Source organism: Amblyraja radiata, chromosome 34, assembly GCF_010909765.2.
Source record: "Amblyraja radiata isolate CabotCenter1 chromosome 34, sAmbRad1.1.pri, whole genome shotgun sequence".
In the NCBI taxonomy this organism is placed as follows: domain Eukaryota; kingdom Metazoa; phylum Chordata; class Chondrichthyes; order Rajiformes; family Rajidae; genus Amblyraja; species Amblyraja radiata.
This window is the reverse complement of record NC_045989.1, coordinates 20,673,162-20,696,299: the sequence shown is the minus strand read 5'-3', so window position 1 is coordinate 20,696,299 and position 23,138 is coordinate 20,673,162. Positions and strand designations below refer to the sequence as shown.

The window sequence follows — 23,138 nt, the reverse complement described above, 5'->3', positions numbered from 1 at the left end:
AGAGATGCTGCCTGTCCCACGGCGTTACTCCAGCATTTTGTATCTATCTTGGGTGTAAACCAGCATCTGCAGTTCCTTCCTACACATTTAGGGAACAAAAATAAGTTGGAGACGCAAGGAACTGCAGATGCTGGAATCTTGAGTAAAGCTAAGTGCTGGAGTAACTCAGCGGCTCAGGCAGCATCTGAGGAGGTCATTGATATGCAATGTTTAGGGTCAGTTGGCAACTGGGCCTCGTGTTTGCATGGGAGCGGAGTAGAAAGTTGACATTGTGGCTTCCAACAAATTAATTGTCAATTTTTTTCTTGGAACAAATTAATATAATTGATGCTTAACTACAAGCATCTGCTTCAATTTAATCCATCCTTATTCAATAATGAAACTGATTCAATTTGTTATCATTAACTAGTTCCCCAAAATAGGCATTTTCTGGTGTGACACGGGGTTCTGGTGTAGCGGTACGTGGTGCCAGCGACAAGGGTGTGGGTGCGTGTGACTGGTGGGAATGGTCACCATGTTAGAGCAGGATTGGGTGAAATGGAGCAGAGGATTAATAACTGGCCAACCAAGTTGGCATATTGGGCTGGTTCCATTTGGCCAAGAGCCCACTAAACCCTTTGCCCACTAAAACATCTGTCCAAATGTATTTTTAAAAGTCATAATTGTATCCAGCGAGTGGAGGCCCAACTCTATAACTTCCTCTGACAGCTCAATCCAGATACAGACTACCCTCTGAGTGAAACTGTTGTCCCAGAGGTTCCCCTTATATCTCTCTCCCCTCTCACCTTAAGCCTAGTTTTTGAATCCTCTATCCTCGGAGGGGGGGGGGGGGGAAGACTGCGAGTGTTCCCTTTATCTGCGCCCCTCACGATCTTGTACACCTCAATAAGGTCACCCCTCAACCTACTTTGCTCCTGTGTCAGCCTGTCAATTCTCACCCTGTAACCTGAGCCTGCAAGCCCAGGTAATATCCTGGTGAATTTCGGCTGCACCCTTTGCAACCTAATGACATCCTTCCATTAGCTGGGTGGCCAGAACTGCACACAGCGCCCCAAGTCTAACAGTTCATCCATGCCATTTTTAATCTTCTGACAGCTCCAGCAGCTTAGTTGATCATCCACAATGCAATTTGTCCCTCAATAGGTTCATTAGTTCGATGGAGCAGAATTAGTCCATTCGGCCCATCGAGTCTACTCCGCCATTCAATCATGGCTCATTTATCTTTCCCTTTCAACCTCATTCTACTGCTTCTGCCCCATAACCCCTGACACCCACACTAATCACGAATCTGTCAATCTCTGCCTTAAAAATAGCCATTGGCGGCATCCACAGCCTTCTGTGGCAATGAATTCCACAGATTTACAATCCTCTGATGAAAGAAATTCCTTCACAAATCCTCACTAAAGATATGTCCTTTTATTCTATGGCCTCTGGTCCTAGACTCTCTCACTAGTGGAAACATCCTCTCCACATACACTCTATCCAGGCCTTTCACTATTCGGTAGGTTTTATTGTGGGTCCCCCCCCCCCCCCCCCATCATACTTCTAAACTCCAGAGAGTACAGGCCCAGGGCCTTCAAACGCTCATCGTATGTTAAGCCAGTCATTCCTGGGATCATTCTCAAGTAGGGTTGTACATGACCAAATTAGGATTGCAAGCTATATAAAACTCCGGTAACCTGATTAGATCTCAGGACAAATCCAGTCTTGAAATGAAGAATAGAGCAATATGGTAAATTTAAATTAATACAATGTATTACCCTTCAACGTATTAATTTTTCCCAGATATGAATGTTATCACTCTACCAAATTAACTCTCAGTCTGAAGAAGGGTCTCGACCCAAAACGTCACCGATCCCTTCTCTCTAGAGATGCTGCCTGAGTTACTCCAGCATTTTGTGTCTTAAAATCATGGTAAATTTTCAGCAGGCTTGCATTCGAAAGGAAATGCACTCAGGTTAATGGTAACTGCAGTAAATAAACTCTTGTTAAAAAACTGCTGACTATTTCCCCTCAATGCTGGCATAACGTTGAAACCGTGTGGGTAACGGCACCAATTTCACCACTATTTTTGCAGTATTATGAGGAGTTATATGCAGACGACCCCATGAAGTATCAGTTCTACAGGATATCGCTGTACAAACGAATCATTGTACGTAGATCAAAGCACTGATGCTCTGCCTCAATTGTACTCTTTCCACTATTTCTCCACTCTGGAATACTAACAGAAGAATGACTTGCCTTTGCACCCATGAAGAAATATCCATGTTTTCTTCTCCTCTGTAATGTTCCTGCAAATCGCCTCGCTGTTTTGTGGCAATCAATTTTAACACAGCAATTTATTCCTAATGTTGTTAACTGGATCTCTGTCGAATTATGTCGTTTATTAAGAATAAAGCTTTAGAAAGTGATTTTCTCTTGGCAATTATGCTAACCCTGTTAAAATGTATTCAGTAGCTAGGCAGCTATAGTCCATTCTAATATGAAGCAAATCGCACAATGTGGAGAAAATGTGTACTCATGTACACATCACCATCTCCTGAGAATACATGTACACGACTCGTGCAATGGGTTGTGTTCATCACCATTCAACCTTCAGGCTGGAAGACAGGAAGTCTTTGTAGGAATCTCCTAGGTCAATTGATGTCCAGAATAACAACCATCCAGGTTACTAGATGTACACCATGGCAACCATCAGGTCATTGGATGGACACCATGGCAACCTTCAGGTCATTGGATGTACACCATGGCAACCTTCAGGTCATTGGATGGACACCATGGCAACCATCAGGTGACCAGATGCACACCACACATTTTGGACTCACAATATGTCCAAACATGGCTAACATACCAAGCCTTAATCCTCTTAAACTGGGAGATGGAGATGGAAAAGGCAGGTTGTTTGCACTGGTTGCCTTCCTAAACCTGTGCCCCCAAGGACAGCAGAGTGAGTGACACACTGGTTAGAGCTGCTGCCTTGCAGTGCCAGAGACTCGATTCGGGATCAAACTCGGGTGCTGTCCGTATGTAGTCTGCTCGATCTCCCTGTGTCCTCGTGGGTTTCCTCCGGGTGCTCCGGTTTCCATCGACGTGCAGGTTTGTAGGTCAATTGGCCCTCTGTAAATTGCCCCTAGTGTTGGGGGAACGGATGCGATGGGATAACATAGAACTAGTGTGAGCGGGTGATCGACGGTCAGCATGGCCTTGGTGGGCCGAAGGGCCTGTTTCCATGCTGTATCTCTAAACTAAAGAGCTGTACCATCCAAAACGGCCTGGACTGAGAGAATTAGAGGGACCACCCTTATGCTTAGCGAGCAGATTAATAATTGTCCTGTCACCCTTGTTTGTACCTCCGTGAAAATTGCATTAATTGCTGCTACACTGGGATTTCTGCTGGTGTGTTGCTAACCGTTTAATGTCAGCCGTCTACACTCTGCTTTGGTCGTGCTGTCGCGATGATCTTGCGTGTCCGCAGTTTGTGTGTGCAGTGACGTCACGCCAGTGGACAACTTTATTCAGTATTCTCTGTCTGGTTCTCTCTGCCCCGCACCACAGGATCTCATGGAACAGCTGGAAAAGCAGGATAAGACTGTCCGGAAGCTGAAAAAGCAGCTTAAAGTATTCGCAAAGAAAATCGGTGAACTGGAAGGTATGTTCTCTGAGATGAAATAAACTCATCTCTAAATGCTTATCAGTGAAGTGTGAGATTTTACTGCTGTTTCTTAGAGCAGTTTCTGTAACCTTGATGAGTAAATTGTTAAGGGTTTGGACACACTAGAGGCAGGAAACATGTTCCCGATGTTGGGGGAGTCCAGAACCAGGGGTCACAGTTTAAGAATAAGGAGTAAGCCATTTAGAACGGAGACAAGGAAACACTTTTCCTCACAGAGAGTGGTGAGTCTGTGGAATTCTCTGCCTCAGAGGGCGGTGGAGGCCGGTTCTCTGGATGCTTTCAAGAGAGAGCTAGATAGGGCTCTTAAAAATAGTGTAGTCGGGGGATATGGGGAATCAAGAACAAGAGAGCATAGGTTTAAGGTGAGAGGGAAAAGATTTAATAGGAACCTGAGGGACAACATTTTCACACACAGGTTGGTGAGTATATGGAAGGTGCTGCCAGAGCAGATGGTTGAGGCAGTTACAACAGCATTTAAAAAAACAATTTGAACAGGTACAAGGATAGGAATAGTTTGGTGGGATCTGGGCCAAATGCAGGCAAATGGGACAAGCTTAGCTTAGATGGGACATCCTGGCCAGCATGTACGTGAGATCAAAGTGTCTGTTTCTGTGCTGTAGGAATCTATGAGTCTCAATTAATGACACCACTGAAACAGTACGAGCTTCCCACTTGCTGTTCCACCAGTTGGCATGTTCACTAAAATAACTTGGTGGCGTATGTGTGGATTTAAAATGTTTTAGATTTGTGAGAAGTTGCGACGAGAACACAATGTTTGATTTTGATCAAAGTCGCAGTTTCTTGAACTGCTGAAGACCACCTGACGGAGGTACGCACACACACACACACACACAGCGTTTATTTCTGATGCACCTTGTTACAAGGTGACTGATAGAGCATTGATGGTACGATGCAGGACCTGGGCTCTATAATCAGTGAGTCACGGGACATTCTGTCCATTCACCATCTCTCCTTGTGCCACAGTGGGCCAGACCGAGAACGTCTCTCCTGCCCAGCTCGCCGATGAACCCATCCGTCCGGTGAATATCCCACGGAAAGAAAAAGATTTCCAGGGAATGTTGGAGTACAAGAAGGATGATGAGCTGAAGCTGATTAAGAACCTCATCCTCGGCAAGTATACACTTAAACACCACCTCCTATTCCGCTTGGGCGGCTTGCAACCCAACCCAAATGAACACTGAGTTCTCCAATTTTAGGGAACTGATCCACAAACAGCCCCCTTCCCCTCCCCCCCCCCCCCCTTTCTTCCCAAGAACACCCAACAGCCCACCCCCCACCCATTTGCCCTCCCCACTCCCCTCCCCTGAACTCCTGAATAGGTTCTTGATTAGTAAGGGTGATGGGGAGAAGGCAGGAAAAATGGGGTTGAGAGGGAAAGATAGATCAGCCATGATCGAATGGTGGAGAGGATTCGATGAGCCAAATGGCCTAATTCTGCTGGTACACAAAATTGCTGGGGAAACTCAGCGGGTGCAGCAGCATCTATGGAGCGAAGGAAATAGGCGACGTTTCGGGCCGAAACCCTTCTTCAGACTGATGGGGGGTGGGGAAAGAAAGAAGGAAAAGGGGAGGAGGAGGAGGAGCCCGAGGGCGGGCGGATGGGAGGGTGGGAGGAGACAGCTAGATGGTTAAGGAAGGGGAGGAGACAGCAAGGGCTAGCCAAATTGGGAGAATTCAATGTTAATGCCATAAGGACACAAGGTCCCCAGACGGAATATGAGGTGCTGTTCCTCCAATTTCCGCTGTTGCTCACTCTGGCAATGGAGGAGACCCAGGACAGAGAGGTCGGATTGGGAATGGGAGTAGGAGTTGAAGTGCTGAGCCACCGGGAGGTCAGGTAGGTTATTGGCCTAATTCTGCTCCTCTGTCCTATGGGCCTGTCCCACTTGGCAATTTTTTCGGCGACTGCTGGCATCATTGACTGACGTAACAGGTCACCGAAAAATTTGCGGCGTTGACGTGGCGTGATGACATTTGACGTGTTTTTTCACGTGTCGCAACATTTTTTTTGTCGCCGCTGGATTTTGAAATGTTCAAAATCTTTTGGCGACACTGATATGACGCCGGCAGTCGGCGAAAAAAATCGGCAGGTGGGACAGGCCCTTAATTCCAGACACCCCCTTCCACAACCCAGAGACGTGAAGGTTGGTGGGTTAACTGGCCATTGCGAATTTCCCCCAGCGTGTAGGTGCGTGATAAAATCTGGGGGGGATGTTAAATAAACTTTGGGGAGAATAAAACGTGAGATCAGTGTAAATAGATGGTTGATAGTCAGCACATCTGTGATGGGCAGAAAGGCTAGACCTCTCTGATTCTATGACCCTTGCGAGCCCAAACACTTGGGTATCGCTGACCCAGATCTACATTGGGAAATAAGACACAAAACGCTGGAATAACTCAGCAGGTCAGACACCATCCCTGGAGAACATGGATAGGTGAGGTTTCGGGTCAGGACTGATTGCGGTGTGGGGTGGGGGGTGGATTTGGGGGGAAAAGAAAGCTGGGAGCGAGGTGGGAGCAGGTCAAAGTCAGGGGAGTGATAAAAAATGCTGGAGAAACTCAGCGGGTGAGGCAGCATCTATGGAGAGAAGGAATAGGCGACGTTTCGGGTCGAGACTCTCGACCCGAAACGTCGCCTATTCCTTCTCTCCATAGATGCTGCCTCACCCGCTGAGTTTCTCCAGTGTTTTTTTGTCTACCTTTGATTTTACCAACATTTGCAGTTCTTTCTTAAATGGGAGAGTGATAGGTGGATACATGTGGGGGAGGGGGGAGTTTGATAGGCAGATGGTTGGACGAAAGCCAGAGATGAAAAGACACAAAGTGTGAGTAAGGATAGGAGAGGTGGAAATTGTGAAGCCAGAGGAAGGAATATAGCTGGAAGCAGAAAACAAATTGCTGGAGGAACTTGGTGGGTCAGACAGCATCTGCGTTGTGTCTCAAACTAAACTAAAACAAAGCCTCATATCCTTCGTGTAATCATGCGACCAAAACTCCACAAACAAACCAAATAGGCTTGTTTGATTTTTTTATACCACATTTCTGAAATCAAGTTCAACTTCAAGTGAGTTTATTGTCATGTGTCCCTGTATAGGACAATGAAATTCTTGCTTTGCTTAAGCACGCAGAAAATAGTAGGCATTTACTACAAAACAGATAAATGTGTCCATTTATTGATATGTACTCCCTTCAAACCACAGAACTGAAGCCTCGTGGCGTAGCTGTCAACTTGATCCCTGGACTGCCGGCTTACATCTTGTTTATGTGCGTACGCCACGCTGACTACATCAACGACGACCAAAGAGTGCGGTCTTTGCTGACGTCAACCATCAATGGCATCAAGAAGATCCTCAAGGTATGACGGCTCAATAGACAATAGACAATAGGTGCAGGAGTAGGCCATTCGGCCCTTCGAGCCAGCACCGCCATTCAATGTGATCATGGCTGATCATCCCCAATCAGTACCCCGTTCCTGCCTTCTCCCCATATCCTCTGACTCCGCTATTTTTCAGAGCCCTATCTAGCTCTGTCTTGAAAGCATCCAGAGAACCTGCCTCCACCGCCCTCTGAGGCAGAGAATTCCACAGACTCACCACTCTCTGTGAGAAAAAGTGTTTCCTCGTCTCCTTACTCCTAAACTGTGGCCCCTGGTTCTGGACTCCCCCAACATCTGGAACATGTTTCCTGCCTCTAGCGTGTCCAAGCCCTTAACAATCCTATATGCTTCAATGAGATACCCTCTCATCCTTCTAAACTCCAGAGTGTACAAGCCCAGCCGTTCCATTCTCTCAGCATATTAACCTTGTAAACCTACGCTGCACTCCCTCAATAGCAAGAATGTCCTTCCTCAAATTAGGGGACCAAAACTGCACACAATACTCCAGGTGTGGTCTCACTAGAGCTCCTTACAAGAACATTTACACATTGGCCTAAATTGGTTCAATGATCTACTTAACCTATTGATAAACCTTCCGGAATCAGAGAGGGTGACTTCTTGCCAGGATGGGGATTGATTTTTTTTTTAAGGGCGGCACAATGGAGCAGTGGAAGAGTTGCTGCCTCACAGTGCCAGAGATCCGGGTTCGATCTTGACTACGGGTGTAAGTCTGCACGGAGTTAGCACGTTTTCCCCGTGACCATGTGGGTTTTCCCCGGGTGCTCCGGTTTCTACCCGCATTCCAACGTCATGCAGCTTTGTAGGTGAATTGGCTTGTGTAAATTGTCCCCAGTGTGTAGGAGAGAACCAGTATATGGGGGCCGCTGGTGGGCATGGATTCGGTGGGCCAAAGGGCCTGTTTCCACTCTGTATCCCTAAAACTAAAAACTAAAACTCTGAGAGATACAACACGGAAGAAGCCCTTCGGCCCACCGAATTCTATGCTGTCCCACTTTCTCATCCACTCCCTACACACAAGGGGCAATTTGCAGAGGTCTACAAACCTGCACATCTTTTGATGTGGGGGGAAACTGGAGCACCCTCTAAGCTGGAAAGAGTGCAGAGAGGATTCATGAGGATGTTGTCAGGACTCGAGGGCCTGAGCTATCGGGAGAGGTTGAGCAGGTTAGAGCTTGATCTCTTGAAGCGGAAGAGGATGAGGGGTGATCTTATAGAGATGTATAAGATCGTGAGAGGACTAGATAGGGTAAATACAGAGTATTTTATCCAGAGTTGGGGAAATTAAGAACCACTTGACATAGATTTAAGGTGAGGGGGGAAAGATGTAATAGGGACCTAAGGTGCAACTTTTACACACAAAGGGTGGTGGGTATGTGGAATGGATTCCAGAGGAGGTAGGTGAGGCAGGTAATGTTGTGTCATTTAAAAGGCATTTCGACAGGTACATGGTTAGGACTGGTTTAGAAGGATATCGGCCAAATGCAGGCAGGGGGTGGGACTAGATGGGACATGTTGGTCGGCGTGGGCAAGTTGGGCCGACGGCCCTGTTTCCACGCTGTACGACTGTCTCTATGTCACCCAGAGAAAACGCACGCAGTCGCGGGGAGAGCGCGCAAACTCCACACAGACAACAGCCGAGGTCAGGGTTTGGTGATCTGCTCTCATTGTTGTTTATCTGTTGAACGAGCTAACTTTTATAAGATCCTTTCAAGCAATGATGCACCAGAGCGAGAGGTAGATGGTAAATAATCGATGTGTAACATGAAACTTGTGGGATTTGATGTTTATCCAACAGGTGGGCCAGATTGAAAAATGTGTGTGTGTGTGTGTCGGATTTTGCATTTGTCCCATTTGTTGGATTCAGTGGGATCTGGGCTATAGTTTGTTCAATAAATGTGAACAAAGATTATTGACTTTATTTTAAACCCAAGATAAATAACACTTCACGAAGGGATGAATGCAAGACAATGCAGCTTGCATTTGGAAAAACATTTGCGTTTGAGTTTAGTTTATTGTCACGTGTACCAAGATACAGTGAAAAGCTTTTGTTGCGTGCTAACCAGTCAACGGAAAGACAATACACGATTACAATCGAGCCGTCCACAGTGTACGGAAAAGTAAGTAAGTAAGTTTATTGGCCAAGTATCCACATACAAGGAATTTGCCTTGGTGCTCCGCGATATGATACACGATAAAGGGAATAATGAGAATAATGTTTGTTGTAAGAGAAAGCCAGTAAAGTCCCATCCAAGATAGTCTGAGGGTCTCCAATGAAGTAGTTCAGGACTGCTTGAAAACCGTGACCTCCAGGTTCAAGAACAGCCTCGTCCCAGCAACAGTCAACTATTAACAACTGTACAACACTAACCTCAACAACTATGATCTTCTGTGGACTATCTGTAGTTGCACAAAGGAGGTTTTTTTTTTTTTTGCAGTAGTATTATGAACATTAACATTAAATGTTTTTGATTATTTGACTAATTTGTGCTTTTTTTTTTGCCTTTCCGGATGTATTTAGCTTGTTTCATTATTTCTGTTGTTGGTACATTTGACAATGTAACACTCTTGGCCCTTGACTCTCTTGACACATTGAATAAGTAAACCGAACAGTTGTTAGAGTGAGAGCATCTCTCCCGAAAGATATTTTCACAAGAAAAAAATCTTCACGCTGACTTTAATATGTTTTTCTGATGTTCTCGTTTTTTCTCCTCGCCTTTCATTGCAGAAACGAAGTGATGATTTTGAAATTGTGTCGTTCTGGTTGTCCAACACGTCACGGTTCTTGCACTGTCTGAAGCAATATAGTGGTGAAGAGGTACGTTGCGATTTGTACAATCAGTTGTGGAAAAGTATCTAATAAATACACAATTACTCAGGGTTTACTTAAATGCTCTGACTGCCGTTGAATCATCTTGCTTAAAATAAGTATGAGCAATATTAGAAAATAGACACAAGATGCTGGAGTAACTCAGCGGGATAGGCAGCATCTCTGGAGTGAAGGAATGGATGGCGTTTCAGGTCGAGACCCATCTTCAGACGATATAAGATAAATCAGTCTGAAGACGGGTCCCAACCTGAAACGTTACCTATCCATGTTCTCCATGGATGCTGCTTGACCTGCTGACTCCAGCACTTTGTGTCCTTTTGTGTATTATCCAGCAACTGCAGTTCTTCATTTCGAGGGCAAATTGGTGTAAGATTTCATACTGTGTAAGGATTGGTTCTTAATTCCTGACAAACTGTTGGGAATTAATGTTTGATCAGATGGATTATATTCAACCATGGGCATTAATAAGCACACATTTTAGTTAGACAAATGTGCTGGAGAAACTCGGCGGGTGCAACAGTATTTATGGGGCGAAGGAAATGGGCAACTATTCGGGCCGAAACCCTTCTTCAGACGGCCCGAAACGTTGCCTATTTCCTTCGCTCCATAGATGCTGCTGCACCGGCTGAGTTTCTCCAGCACTTTTGTCTACCTTTGTTTTTCCAGCATCTGCCGTTACTTCTTAAACACATTTTAGTTACCTGTAAACTGTCGAATCATTTAGTGGATAAATTTGGATGTTCCCAGATTGTAGAAGTTAGAAGATCCATTACATTACTTGATTATTCACTTTATCCTGTTGACAACAACCAGTTAATGTGAATAAAGAGTTAATCCTATGGATCTTAGAAACATAGAAAATAGGTGCAGCAATAGGCCATTCGGCCCTTCAAGCCAGCACCACCATTCAATATGATCATGGCTGATCATCCAGAACCAGTCTGAAGAAGGGTTTCGGCCCGAAACGTCGCCTATTTCCTTCGCTCCATAGATGCTGCTGCACCCGCTGAGTTTCCCCAGCAATTTTGTGTACCTTCGATATTCCAGCATCTGCAGTTCCCTTTTGAACATCCAGAATCAGTACCCGGTTCCTGCTTTCTCCTCCTATCCCTTGATTCCGTTAGCCCTAAGAGTGAAATCTAACTCTCTCTTGAAAACATCCAGTGAATTGGCCTCCACTACCTTCTGTGGCAGAGAATTCCACAGATTCACAACTCTCTGGGTGAAAAAGTTTTTCCTCATTTCAGTTCTAAATGGCCTGCCCCTTATTCTTAAACTGTGACCCCTGGTTCTGGATTCCCCAAACATCGGGAACATTTTTCCTGCATCTAGCCTGTCCAGTCCCTTAAGAATTTTATATGTTTCTGTAAGATCTCCTCTCATCCTTCTAAATTCCAGTGAATAATAAGCCCAGTCGATCCATTCTTTCATCATGTGTCAGTCTCGCCATCCCAGGAATTAACCTGATGAACCTACGCTGCACTCCCTCAATAGCAAGAATATCCTTCCTCAAACTAGGAGACCAAAACTGCACACAATACTCCAGATGCAGTCTCCCAAGGGATCCTCCACCTTCTACAATGTGACTTGTGGAATTTTACACAGACGAGTTAAAAATTGTCAATGAACACCAGATCCAAATGCCTTTTAAAATAACGTTCATGTTAAAATATATATTTTTTTCTTTTATTGATGGATAACTTCAATGCCACTGTTTAAAGTCTGTGGCATGGTTTTCTATTTTCTGGGTGAGTTGAATAGTGGGGTGAAGAATCTATTGTCAATGCAAGGCAGAATCTGTGGTCATGAGAATTGACTAACAATGATGTATTTTCCATAATATTTAGGCCTTCATGAAACACAATACTCCACGACAGAATGACCATTGCTTGAGGAATTTTGACCTTGCTGAATACCGGCAGGTCATAAGTGATCTCGCAATTCAGATCTACCAGCAGCTTACCAAGGTGTTGGAGAATGCTCTACAGCCAATGATTGGTAAGTCGATGCAGTTTAGAGACAAGAAAGTGAAAATGAGTTTTAAGTACAAATATTCTTACCAGTGTTTGGCGGCCCAGTGGCACAGCGGTAGAGTTGCTGCCTCTCAGCACCAGAGACCTGGGTTCGATCCTGCCTATGGGTGCTGTCTGTACGGAGTTTGTACGTTCTCCTTGTGACTGCATGAGTTTTCTCCAGGTGCTCCAGTTCCCCCCCCCCCACACTCCGAAGATATACAGCCATTGGCTTTGGTAAAATGTTAAATTGGCCCTCGTATGTATGGTAGTGTTAGTGTACAGGGTGAAATTGAATGGACAAGGACACATTTAAGTTATTTAGTTTTAAGCAGGGCAACTGTCACAGAAGGCATGGAAGCAGGTCATTCGGCCCACCGAGTCCACACCGACCATCGATCACCCGTTCACACTAGATCTGTGTTATTCCACTTTTGCGTCCACTCTACACACTAGGCCCAATTAACCTACAAACCCGCACGTCTTTGGGACGTGGGAAGAAACCGGAGCACCCGGAGGAAACCCGTGCGATCGATCACAGGGAGAACGTGCAAACTCCGCACAAACAGCACCCAAAGTCAGGATCGAACCTGGGACTCTGGCGCTGTGCGGCAGCAGCTTTAACGGCTGCGCCACTGTTTGTATCAACCTCCATTATATCTCTGCAAAGGGCAAATTGGAATGAAAAGCCTCGTTACTAACAGTCTCGTGTCACAAATAGTTTCAGGTATGTTGGAACACGAGACTATCCAGGGAGTGTCGGGACAGAAACCCACGGGTCTGCGAAAGAGGACCTCCAGTGTTGCAGATGAAGGGACGTACACTCTGGACTCCATCGTTCGTCAGCTCAATAACTTCCATTCAATCATGTGCCAGCATGGCATGGACCCTGAACTCATCAAGCAAATCGTCAAGCAGATATTCTACATCATTGGCGCGGTCACCCTGAATAACCTGCTGCTCCGCAAGGATATGTGTTCCTGGAGCAAAGGAATGCAAATCAGGTGAGTCATTAGAGTCGTACAACATGGAAACAGGCCATTCGGCCCAACTTGTCCATGCCAACCAAGATACCCTATCTACACTAGTCATCCCAGTATTTGGCCCATATCCCTCTAAACCTTTGTTTAAGAACTTAAGAGTTGAAGTGCTCAGCACTTCAACTCCCCCTCCCATTCCGAATCTAACCTTTCTGTTCTGGGCCTCCTCCCTGGCCAGAGTGAGTCCCACTGCAAATTGGAGGAGCAGCACCTCATATTTCACTTGGGTAGTTTACACCCCAGCAGTATGAACATTGACCTCCAATTTCAGGTAGTCCTTGCTTTCTCCCTCCTCCCCTTCCCATTCCCAGCTCCCCCACAGCCCACTGTGTCCACCTCTTCTTTTCTTCTTCCCGCCCCCCCCCCCCCACCCCACCCCACATCAGTCTGAACAAGGGTCTCGACCCAAAACGTCACCTATTCCTTCTGAACAAGAGTCTCAACCTGAAACCTCACCTATTCCTTCGCACCAAAGAATGCTGCCTCACCCGCTGAGTATCTCCCGCATTTTTGTCTACCCTCTAAACCTTTCCTATCTATATACGGTCCAAATGCCTTTTAAATATTGTGACAGTGCCTGCCTCAACCAACTCCCCTGGCAGCTCGTTCCATATACCCACCACCCTCTGTATAAAAAAAAAAGTTTCCCCTCAGGTTCCTTTTAAATCTTACCTTAAACCCAAATCCTTAATTCTTGATTCCCCTTTTCTATTGACGCTATCTATTCCCCTCGTGATTTTGTACACCTCTATACGATCATCCCTCAGACTCCTACTCTCCAAGGAATAAAGCCCTCTCCCTATACCTCACATCTTTGAATCCTGGCAACATCCTCATAAATCTTCTCTGCTCTCTTTCCAGCTTAATGGCATCTTTCCTACAGTGTGGAGACTGAAAGAGAGCACAATACTCTGAGTGCAGTCTCGCCAACATCTTGATGGCTTTTACCTTAAGATGAAATGTCCTCCCAACCCCATCTCTCTTCCCCTCATATAACATACCACAAAAGATTTCTAAGTTAGTTCCAGTCTGAAAATTCACAGTTCCATCAGCTGTTTTGCAGTTTTGTGACGTATTTTAATGGCAAACTAGTTTTGTCTCAAAATTGCTAACTTGCCTGTAACGTCTTAATGGCTAACTAAGCAGTAGACAGAACCGACTTGTGTTCTCAATTCTCTGAAGGCCAGCAGCCCAAAAGTCTTCCTCACTGCAATATCTATCTACGCACCAATTTTAGGGAACTATGTACTTGCACTCCTAGATCCCTCAGTTCTACACCACGACCCAGGGCTCGACCAGTCACTGTGAACGTCCTACCCGGGTTTGACTTCCCAAAATGTCTCATCTTGCACTTATCTGAATTACACTCCATTAGCCATTTCTCAGCCCACCTGCCTAACTAATCAAGATACTTTCTCAGCTGCTTTCCCAATCCCATCGTTCTTCATCAGCTCATTAGTTCCAGAAGCAGATAGGCCATTTGGCCCATCATGTCTACTCCACCACTCAAATGTGGCTGATGTATCTTTCCCTCACAACCCCATTCTGCCTTCTCCCCATAATCCCTGACACCTGTTCTCCAAGGACTAAAGTCCTAGCTTGCCCAACCCTCCTTATAGCTCAGGCCTTCCAGTCCCGACAACATCCTTGTAAATCTTCTCTGCTCTCTTTCCAACTTAATGGAATCTTTCCTACAGCATGGAGACCAAAACTGAGCACAATACTCCGAGTGCAGGCTCACCAACATCTTGTATATCTGTATCATCTTGAACATTGTCCTTGATAGTCTTTACCTTGCACTAAACGTTATTCCCAAATCATGTTTCTATACACTGTAAATGACTCGATTGTAATCATGTATTGTCTTGCTGTTTGGTTAGCACACAACAAAAGCTTTTCGCTGTACCTCGGTACATGTGGCAATAAACTAAACTGAAATTCAACTGAAACCTCTTTCACCCTCTTAACAAACCACAGAAGATTTCTAAATTAGCTCCAGTCTGAAGTTTTAAGTTGCCATGAACCAGTTTTGCAGTTTTGTGGCCTGTCTTAATAAAAAACTAATTTTGTCTCCAAATTGCTAACTTGCATTGGCAACCGATCCTGACCTGTTTTTCCTGGTTGTCCAGATACAACGTGAGCCAACTGGAGGAGTGGCTGAGGGACAAGAACCTGCAGACCAGTGGTGCCAAGGAAACACTGGAGCCTTTAATCCAGGCCGCCCAGCTGCTGCAGGTGAAGAAGAAGATGGATGAAGATGCAGAAGCTATCTGTTCAATGTGCAACGCTATCACTACTGCCCAGGTAAGCCACTAACAAATAAGGACACAAAATGCTGGAGTAACTCAGCGGGCCTGGCAGCATCTCTGGAGAGAAGGAATGGGTGACGTTTCAGGTCGAGAATTGACCTGAGACGTCACCCATTCCTTCTCTCCAGAGATGCTGCCTGACCCGCTGAGTTACTCCAGAATTTTGTGTCTATCTTCAGTGTAAACCAGCATCTGCAGTTCCTTCCTTCATATGTTATCCTTACCTGGACTGGTCCCTCTGACCCCAGAACCTCTTCATTCATTCCGTTCAGGGGAAAATTATTTAAAAGAGCATCCTGAGCAGTTTTGGGCCCCATATCGGAGGAAGGGTGTAGTGGCGTTGGAGAGGGTCCAGACGAGGCTTATGAGAATGATCCCAGGAATGATTGGGTTAACATATGATGAATGTTTGAAGGCACTGGGCCTCTACTCGCTGGAGTTTAGAACGATGAGGGGAGGACCTGTCTTAAACTTACTGAACAGTGAAAGCCCTGGATAGAGTGGATATGGAGAGGATGTTTCCACTGGTGGGAGAGTCTAGGACCAGAGGCCATAAGCCTCAGAATAAAAGGACGTACCTTTAGAAAGCAGATGAGGAGGAATTTTTTTAGTCAGTGGGTGGTGAATCTGTGGAATTCATTGCTTCAGAAGGCTGTGGAAACCAAGTCAATGGTGGAGATTGATAGATTCTTGATTAGTACATGTCAGGGGTTATGGGGAGGAGGCAGGAGAATGGAGTTTAGCGGTAGAGATAGATCAGCCATGATTGAATGGTAGAATAGATTTAGTGATACAGTGTGGAAACAGGCCCTTCGGCCCAACTTGCCCACATCGGCCAACATGTCCCAGCTACACTAGTCCCACCTGACAGCGTCTGGTCCATATCCCTCCAAAACATGTCCTATCCATATGGGCTGAATGCCTTAATTCTGCTCCAACAACTTATGAATAAAGATGTTAAACTGACCAAAGTCCATAGTGCATCTACGAAGTCCACATAAGATCATCGTTGCTAAGCTTAGTGTAGTGCAGTGTTCAAGAGCCTGATAGTTGCTGGGAAAAAGCTGCTCTTGAAGCTGGTAGTCACAGTTTTCAGGCTCCTGGACCTTCCTCCCGATGGTAGCAGCGAGATGAGAGTGTAGCCAAGGTGTGGTGTGGGTCTTTGATGATCCTGGCTGCTGTTTTGATGCAGCACCTCCATTCGATGGTAGAAAGGTCGGTACCTGTGATGAAGCGAGCAGTGGCTACCAACTCCATTCCTGGGCGTTCGAGATACTGAACCAGTCAGTCTGCTCACTGGGTCTCTTGGCAGTGGATATCTGTGAAAGCTCACTGTGTTTTCTGTAACACAAGTGCATTAAATCCATCACAGACTCCCTCCTGCGTTCCAAATTCAGATCAGAGTTTGAGATGAGGGCCCATCAACTGATTAGGGCCTGAACACTACTAAATCAAATCATCTAAAAGGCCGTGTTTTCTAGTTCAATACACACTCGTGACGGCAGTCTGTGATCTATTTATAACGTCAGATGGATCTGAAGATAGACACAAAATGCTGGAGTAATTCAGCAATGAGAATAACCACTCATCCTTCTGAACTCCAGCGAGTTCAGGCCCAGAGCAGCCAAAGGCTTCCGAGCAGCTGGGTGCTTCAAGCTTTAAGATGTATTAGTTCAATAATGGTTTTCCAACACATTGGCAGCAGCTTGCGTGAATCTTTTGATATTGGGAATGGCGTAATAATAGAAATGCATTAAGTGAGGATGTCATGAATGGTTCCGTCAGGAAGAATTAGATTCCAACAGGTAATCAAATGATCTTATTCCCACAGGTTTTACTGCATAAATGGTAAACCCATGTCATGGTAACTGCATTTTTGTCTTTCTTTGCCAGATTGTTAAAGTCTTAAATTTATACACCCCCGTTAATGAATTTGAAGAACGTGTAACTGCCTCATTCATACGCACTATTCAGGTAAGACTGTAATTCTAATACCAATATTGGTGTGTTGGTTCTTTTATTTGTGTTGAGATGTGGCTCCCATTGACAAAGACAGTGCTACTGCAATCCCCTAATTGCCCTGCAGGAGGTGGCGATGAGCTCCCATCTCAAACTGCAGGAGCTTAGTTTAGTTTCGAGATATAGCGCAGAAATGGGCCCTTCGGCCAACTGAGTCCGCAACGACCAGCGATCCCGCACACTAACACGATCCTACACACACTGGGGACAATTTTACACTAATACTATGTCAATTAACCTACAACCCTGCACGCCTTTGGAGTGAGGGCGGAAACCGAAGATCAGGGAGAAAACCCACGCAAGTCACGGGGAGAGCGTACAAACTCCGTACAGACAGCACCCGTAGTCAGGATCGAACCTGGGTCTCTGGTGCTGTACGGCAGGAGCTCTACCGCTGCGCCACTGTACCACCCTCTGAGTTCCTCTGGCGAATGTACTTCCATGGTGATATTGGGTGGGGAGTTCAAGCATTTAGACACTACGACACTGAAGGAAGGGCAACACAAGAGTAACAGGTTAATTGGCTTTGGTATAATTGTAAATTGTCCCTAGTGTGTGTAGGATAGTGTTAGTGTGCGGGGATCGCTGGTCGGCGTGGGCCGAAGGGTCTATTTCCGCGCTGTATCTCTAAACTAGTTTAGTTTTTTGAGGTACAGCTTGGAAACAGGCCCTTCCTCACCGAGTCAATGCCGAGTCAATGCATACTATTCCACCCTACACACTAAGGGCAATTTACAGAAGCCAATTAACCTATAAGCCTGAACGTCTTTGGAATGTGGGAGGAAACCGGAGCACCCGGAGAAAACCCACGCGGTCACAGGGACACTGTACAAGCCCCGTACAAGACCGCACCCATAGTCAGGATCGAACCCGGGTCTCTGGCTCTGTAAGACAGCAACTTTATTTACCTTCCTTTCAATGTCTGAATTTTGATTTTTTTTTTTAAACCGTACAGAGATCTGAAACCTATGGGGAATATTTGTAAACTCCGATTGCGTTAAGACTCCGACAATAATAATCCATTAATTTTTTTTTTTCATCCCCTCTCTCTAGGTGCGCTTACAAAATCGAAAAGACTCTCCGCAGTTGCTAATGGATGCAAAACACATATTCCCCGTCACGTTCCCGTTCAATCCATCTTCTTTAGCGCTTGAAAGCATTCAGATTCCAGGCAGCATGAACCTTGGTTTCCTGTTACGTGTCTGAGGAGAGGTTCTGCAAACTAGCGATCACATCCATCCGTTACACACACAGCTAGAGCAATGTTAACAAGGAATGTACATTGTAAATAAATGCCCAACACATTCATGCAACTGCAGTAAATATCCAGTGATGACTGCTCTTGTGCAGTTTCAGTGAATATACTTCAAAGTCAGCAACTGTAAATTAGGGTTTGTCATATCGTACCTGTTAGATATCTAACTAAGGGGAATACAACTGCCTGATATAGCATCATTTTGTCGAATAACTCTTATGTAAGGTCTATATACAAATGATGTAGAATACAAAGCTCTGTTAGAATATAATCTAGAGATTACATTGTTGGTGTTTACATAGCCAATTATGTGTCCCTTTAATAGGTTGAGCTGCACTCATCTGACAGTGTAACGTCAATATGTCACTAAAAATATATCACGTCTCCATTATGCCTTTATCAAGCCCGTTTTAAACTGATTCATGCAGGTATGTGTAGTTAACATTTTAAGGTCCAATTCTGACAAAGCACAAAAGCGCTCAAAAGTAATCAAATTCTCAGATGGATATTTGGCAACAGACTAAAATATAAAAATATTGAAAAGACTAGGCTTGTATTCACTGGAGTTTAGAAGGATGAGGGGGTGATCTTATAGAAACATATAAAATTATAAAAGGACTGGACAAGCTAGATGCAGGGAAAATATCCCCAATGTTGAGTGAGTCCAGAACCAGGGGCCACAGTCTTAGAATAAAGGGGAGGTCATTTAAGACTGAGGTGAGAAAAAACGTTTTCACCCAGAGAGTTGTGAATTTATGGAATTCCCTGCCGCAGAGGGCAGTGGAGGCCAAGTCACTGGATGGATTTAAGAGAGAGTTAGATAGAGCTCTAGGGGCTAGTGGAGTCAAGGGATATGGGGAGAAGGCAGGCACGGGTTATTGATAGGGGATGATCAGCCATGATCATAATGAATGGCGGTGCTGGCTCGAAGGGCCGAATGGCCTCCTCCTGCACCTATTTTCTATGTTTCTATAGCCAGTTGAACAAAACCATTTTATTTGCAGTATTTGGCACAATATCGTTTGACCTTTTAAATACTCCCCTGTTGGAATCTGTGGAGACTTCACAATACAGGACTCGCTCTTTAATTTGTTTGTTACTGTGTATATTAGGGTTAAAGATGACAATTGTACAAGCTGAGTAGAAGTATTTTTTTTTTCTCCAGTATTTTCAGCATTTTTCAGTATTTAGTGACGTTCGGGTCAAGTTACATGCAGGTTGCAATAGTTAAGATGCAGGCATCAATCTGACTAGACAGCTTTCATTCCACTGGCTCAATGGCTTCGGATGTTGTTCTATAGAATCAATTCTGGGAGGTCTTACTTTAAAGGACAATAGGTACTCTGAATTATAAATTTGATTTAAAATGCCACTTCACCGTGGCCAAAATATATACACTTGTTTTACCCTTCATTGTTTACATATTTTAAGTTATTTAATTCATGAACCAACCAGCCAATTTCAGAAATCTGGTTTCAGGACAATGGTTTATATGTCTCTATGGTGTATTATATGTGCCTATTTATAGTCCTGGTAGAATACCTAATATTTAACTGTAAGGTGTATGGTATTTCAAAATCTCACATGGTAGAAGTTAATAAAATACCCTGTATACATCTACAGTCCTTTATTTAATCCACAAAGATTATTGAAAACAAATCAGACTATACATTAAAGATAGACACCAAATGTTAGAGTAACTCAGCGGGACAAGCAGCATCTCTGAAGAGAAAGAATGGGTGACGTTTCAGGTCGAGACCCTTCTTCAGACTGAAACATTGACTGAAACTATACTGAATATTTGATTTGCTTACGACATTTTGCAGTTGTACACATTTCAGTCTTTAAGTCTTAACGGATAAAGTTCCCCAGTTCCCCCGTTTGCTCAATTCGCCGAAATTAACATTTTTCAAAAGCATAATATGCTTTGGGCAATCTTTTTAAAAAAAAAAACAAAGTGGCTTTTTGTCAAGAGAGCAGAAACTGTATAGACAGAACGGATTTAAGTTTTAAAAAAACATTGTCTGGGAAATCGGTAAAGTCGAAGCTACCGGTTGCCGCTCATCAACACTGTCTCCTCCCAAAACCAGTACTTTTATTTTAAGCCATTTTGACAAATTCTGGGTTTAGAAAGCGAAACATTAGAATTGATTTAGAATTCGACGAGTAACTAAATTGCTGAACAAAATATGAAGGTCATATTCCTTTGAAATATCATTTATGCACTTTAGTTTTGCCCCACATATATATCGTCTCAAGTTTTCTGCTTTATATGGCTTTTTACTTCTTTGTATCATAAAACGTACGTACATTACTCGCGGTTAGTGTTAAGAAGCTGGAGATATTTAAATTATCGGCAGTGGTCATGAAAGAAAACGTGTGTTGCTATAGTATGTTGTTGAGGAGGGACATTGACCTGAAAAACTATTGTGTTTAACCAGGTAGTAAACACTGAGTATGACATTGATGTACAGAAAAATTCAGAAAACACTAGTCTTTCCCGTTTGTAGCAATTAGTAATTGTGTGCATTATGGCAAATGTATATTGACTTAGGAAATTAATGTCCAACTTGTAAAAATAAAAGTTTCAACACTATAAACCGGCTTCTTTTATATGGTTGATATTTGCCGATTGTGTGAATTTATTTATGAATGAAAGCATTGCAGAAAAATACTACTTGGCTGCAATACTAATGAATTGTGTCATTTCAGGTGGCATTTAAAAGTCAATACTGAGTCTGAAGTTGGTGTGTAATGCATGAGTGGGGTCATTAATTAGCAGGGGTCAAGGAAAGAGCGTTCACATTGCAGCCCCCGTTTCCACCAATCCTTCCACCACCACGCACAAGAAGCACAAGAAGCGCAAGACGCCATTGTATGCGGATGCCGAGACGTGCGTTCAGCTCTGGCGGAACAATTTCTAATCTTGTGACGTGGACTCGATAAGATTAATTAGCAAAGAAAAACACAAAATGGTGGAGGAACTCAGCGGGTCAGTCAGCAATCTGTGGAGGGAATGGACAGGTGATATTCCAGATTGGGACCCTTCTTCAGACTGATAGAGATGGGGGGGGGGGAGAAAGTTGGAAAAGAGAGATGGGGGTGGGGCAAAGCCTGACAAGTGATAGGTGGATACAGAGGGGGGGAGGTGGCAGATGTGGAGTGAATGACAAAGGGTAGAGGTGTAAAGGAAACAAAAGGGTATCAGATAAGAATTCCCTTATCCCCTATGGGAATCCTCTATTTCCCTTTTATCCTTCTCTTCTCCCCTCATCCCTTTCCATCCACAACCATCCATCTGGCTTTACAGTACCCTCCTCTTTCCTAATCAGTAAAATTGCAAAAAAATCTTTAAACTCCAATCCCTTTGCAATGAAGGCCAAATTGCAGTTTGCTTCCTGAACTCGTTGAACCTGCCCGCTAGGATTTTGTAATTCACGCACTAGACAGAGCACATAGATCGCTCCACTTCATTCAGTTACAGCCTCTCGCCATCTACATAATAATCAGCCTTTATGACTTCTCTGACCTTACACATCCCGACATTAAAGTCCATTTGCAAGTCTTCTGTCCACTCACTCCATGTACATCTGCCTATGTCCCATTGTAGAATCATGGTACCCTTCATAACACAAAGTGCTGGAGTAACTCAGCGGGTCAGACGGCATCCCTGGAGAACATGGATAGGTGATGTTTCGGTTCATGACCCTTCTTCAGACTGATTATCGTGGTGAAGAGAGAGATGGGGGCAGGACGAAGGCCTGGTGAGTGATCGATGGATATAGGTGAGGAGGGGGTTCGATTGGTAGATGGTTGGACAAAAGCTAAAGATTAAAAGACAAAAAGTGTGAGGCCTTTATCCAACCATCCATCTGCCAATCTTCCAGCTTTCCCCCAACCACAGTCAGTCTGAAGAAGGATCCCGACACAAATTGTCACCTTTGATTAGTATGGGTGCCAAGAGTTATGGGGTGAAGGCAGGAGAATGGAGTTGAGAGGGAAAGATAGATCAACCATGTTTTGAATGGCGGAGTAGACTTAATGGGCCAAATGGACCAATTCTGCTGCTACAACTTATGAACCATCATTGTTCCCCAGAGATGCTGCCTCTCGCTGAGTTACTCCAGCACTTTGTCTTTTGAACCAGCATCTACAGTTCCTTGCACAGCCTTCATTGCAAACGGGACGATTCTAACAAAAGGGGCTCTGACCTGAAACATCATCTCTATTTCTCCTTCCACAGATGTTGCTTGATCTGCTGGATGTTCCAACATTTTGTGTTTTTTTTAGAGCATCTGCAGTGTTTTGATATTTCAACGGCAGTGAATTGCCCCTGACTAACAACACGTCCTGACCTATGCACTCCACAACAGAGAGCTTGTGTCCTGGAGCCAATCACCAGAATTCTAGCATTAAGAGAGTCTCCAAGGCATCAGATAATTGCTCCAATTTGCTGACGTGCCCAACCCAAGCACACCTCACCCTTAAATTATATGGCACTTTGGCAAGCAGGTGTTGAATAATGACACAAAATGCTGGAATAACTCACCAGGACAGGCAGCATCTCTGGATAGAAGGAGTGGGT

General features: G+C 44.6%; 1 protein-coding gene across 15 annotated transcripts in view; it reads left to right on the top strand.

Moving 5' to 3' along the window:
• Positions 1-19,189, top strand: part of myo5a (myosin VA) — a 132,432-nt gene extending 113,243 nt beyond the window's left edge. For 7 of the 15 annotated variants that reach the window (XM_033050429.1, XM_033050426.1, XM_033050428.1 and 4 more), the window contains 10 exons: positions 2,078-2,152; positions 3,556-3,649; positions 4,658-4,804; positions 6,895-7,049; positions 9,817-9,906; positions 11,766-11,916; positions 12,652-12,934; positions 15,100-15,274; positions 17,173-17,253; positions 18,352-19,189. In XM_033050429.1, coding sequence (XP_032906320.1) covers positions 2,078-2,152; positions 3,556-3,649; positions 4,658-4,804; positions 6,895-7,049; positions 9,817-9,906; positions 11,766-11,916; positions 12,652-12,934; positions 15,100-15,274; positions 17,173-17,253; positions 18,352-18,504 — 1,404 coding nt within the window. In that variant the 3' untranslated portion in view covers positions 18,505-19,189. The remainder of the gene's footprint in view (positions 1-2,077; positions 2,153-3,555; positions 3,650-4,657; positions 4,805-6,894; positions 7,050-9,816; positions 9,907-11,765; positions 11,917-12,651; positions 12,935-15,099; positions 15,275-17,172; positions 17,254-18,351) is intronic. The other 8 variants (XM_033050437.1, XM_033050430.1, XM_033050438.1 and 5 more) reach the window with 3 other exon arrangements.
• Positions 19,190-23,138: the final 3,949 nt, after the last annotated feature.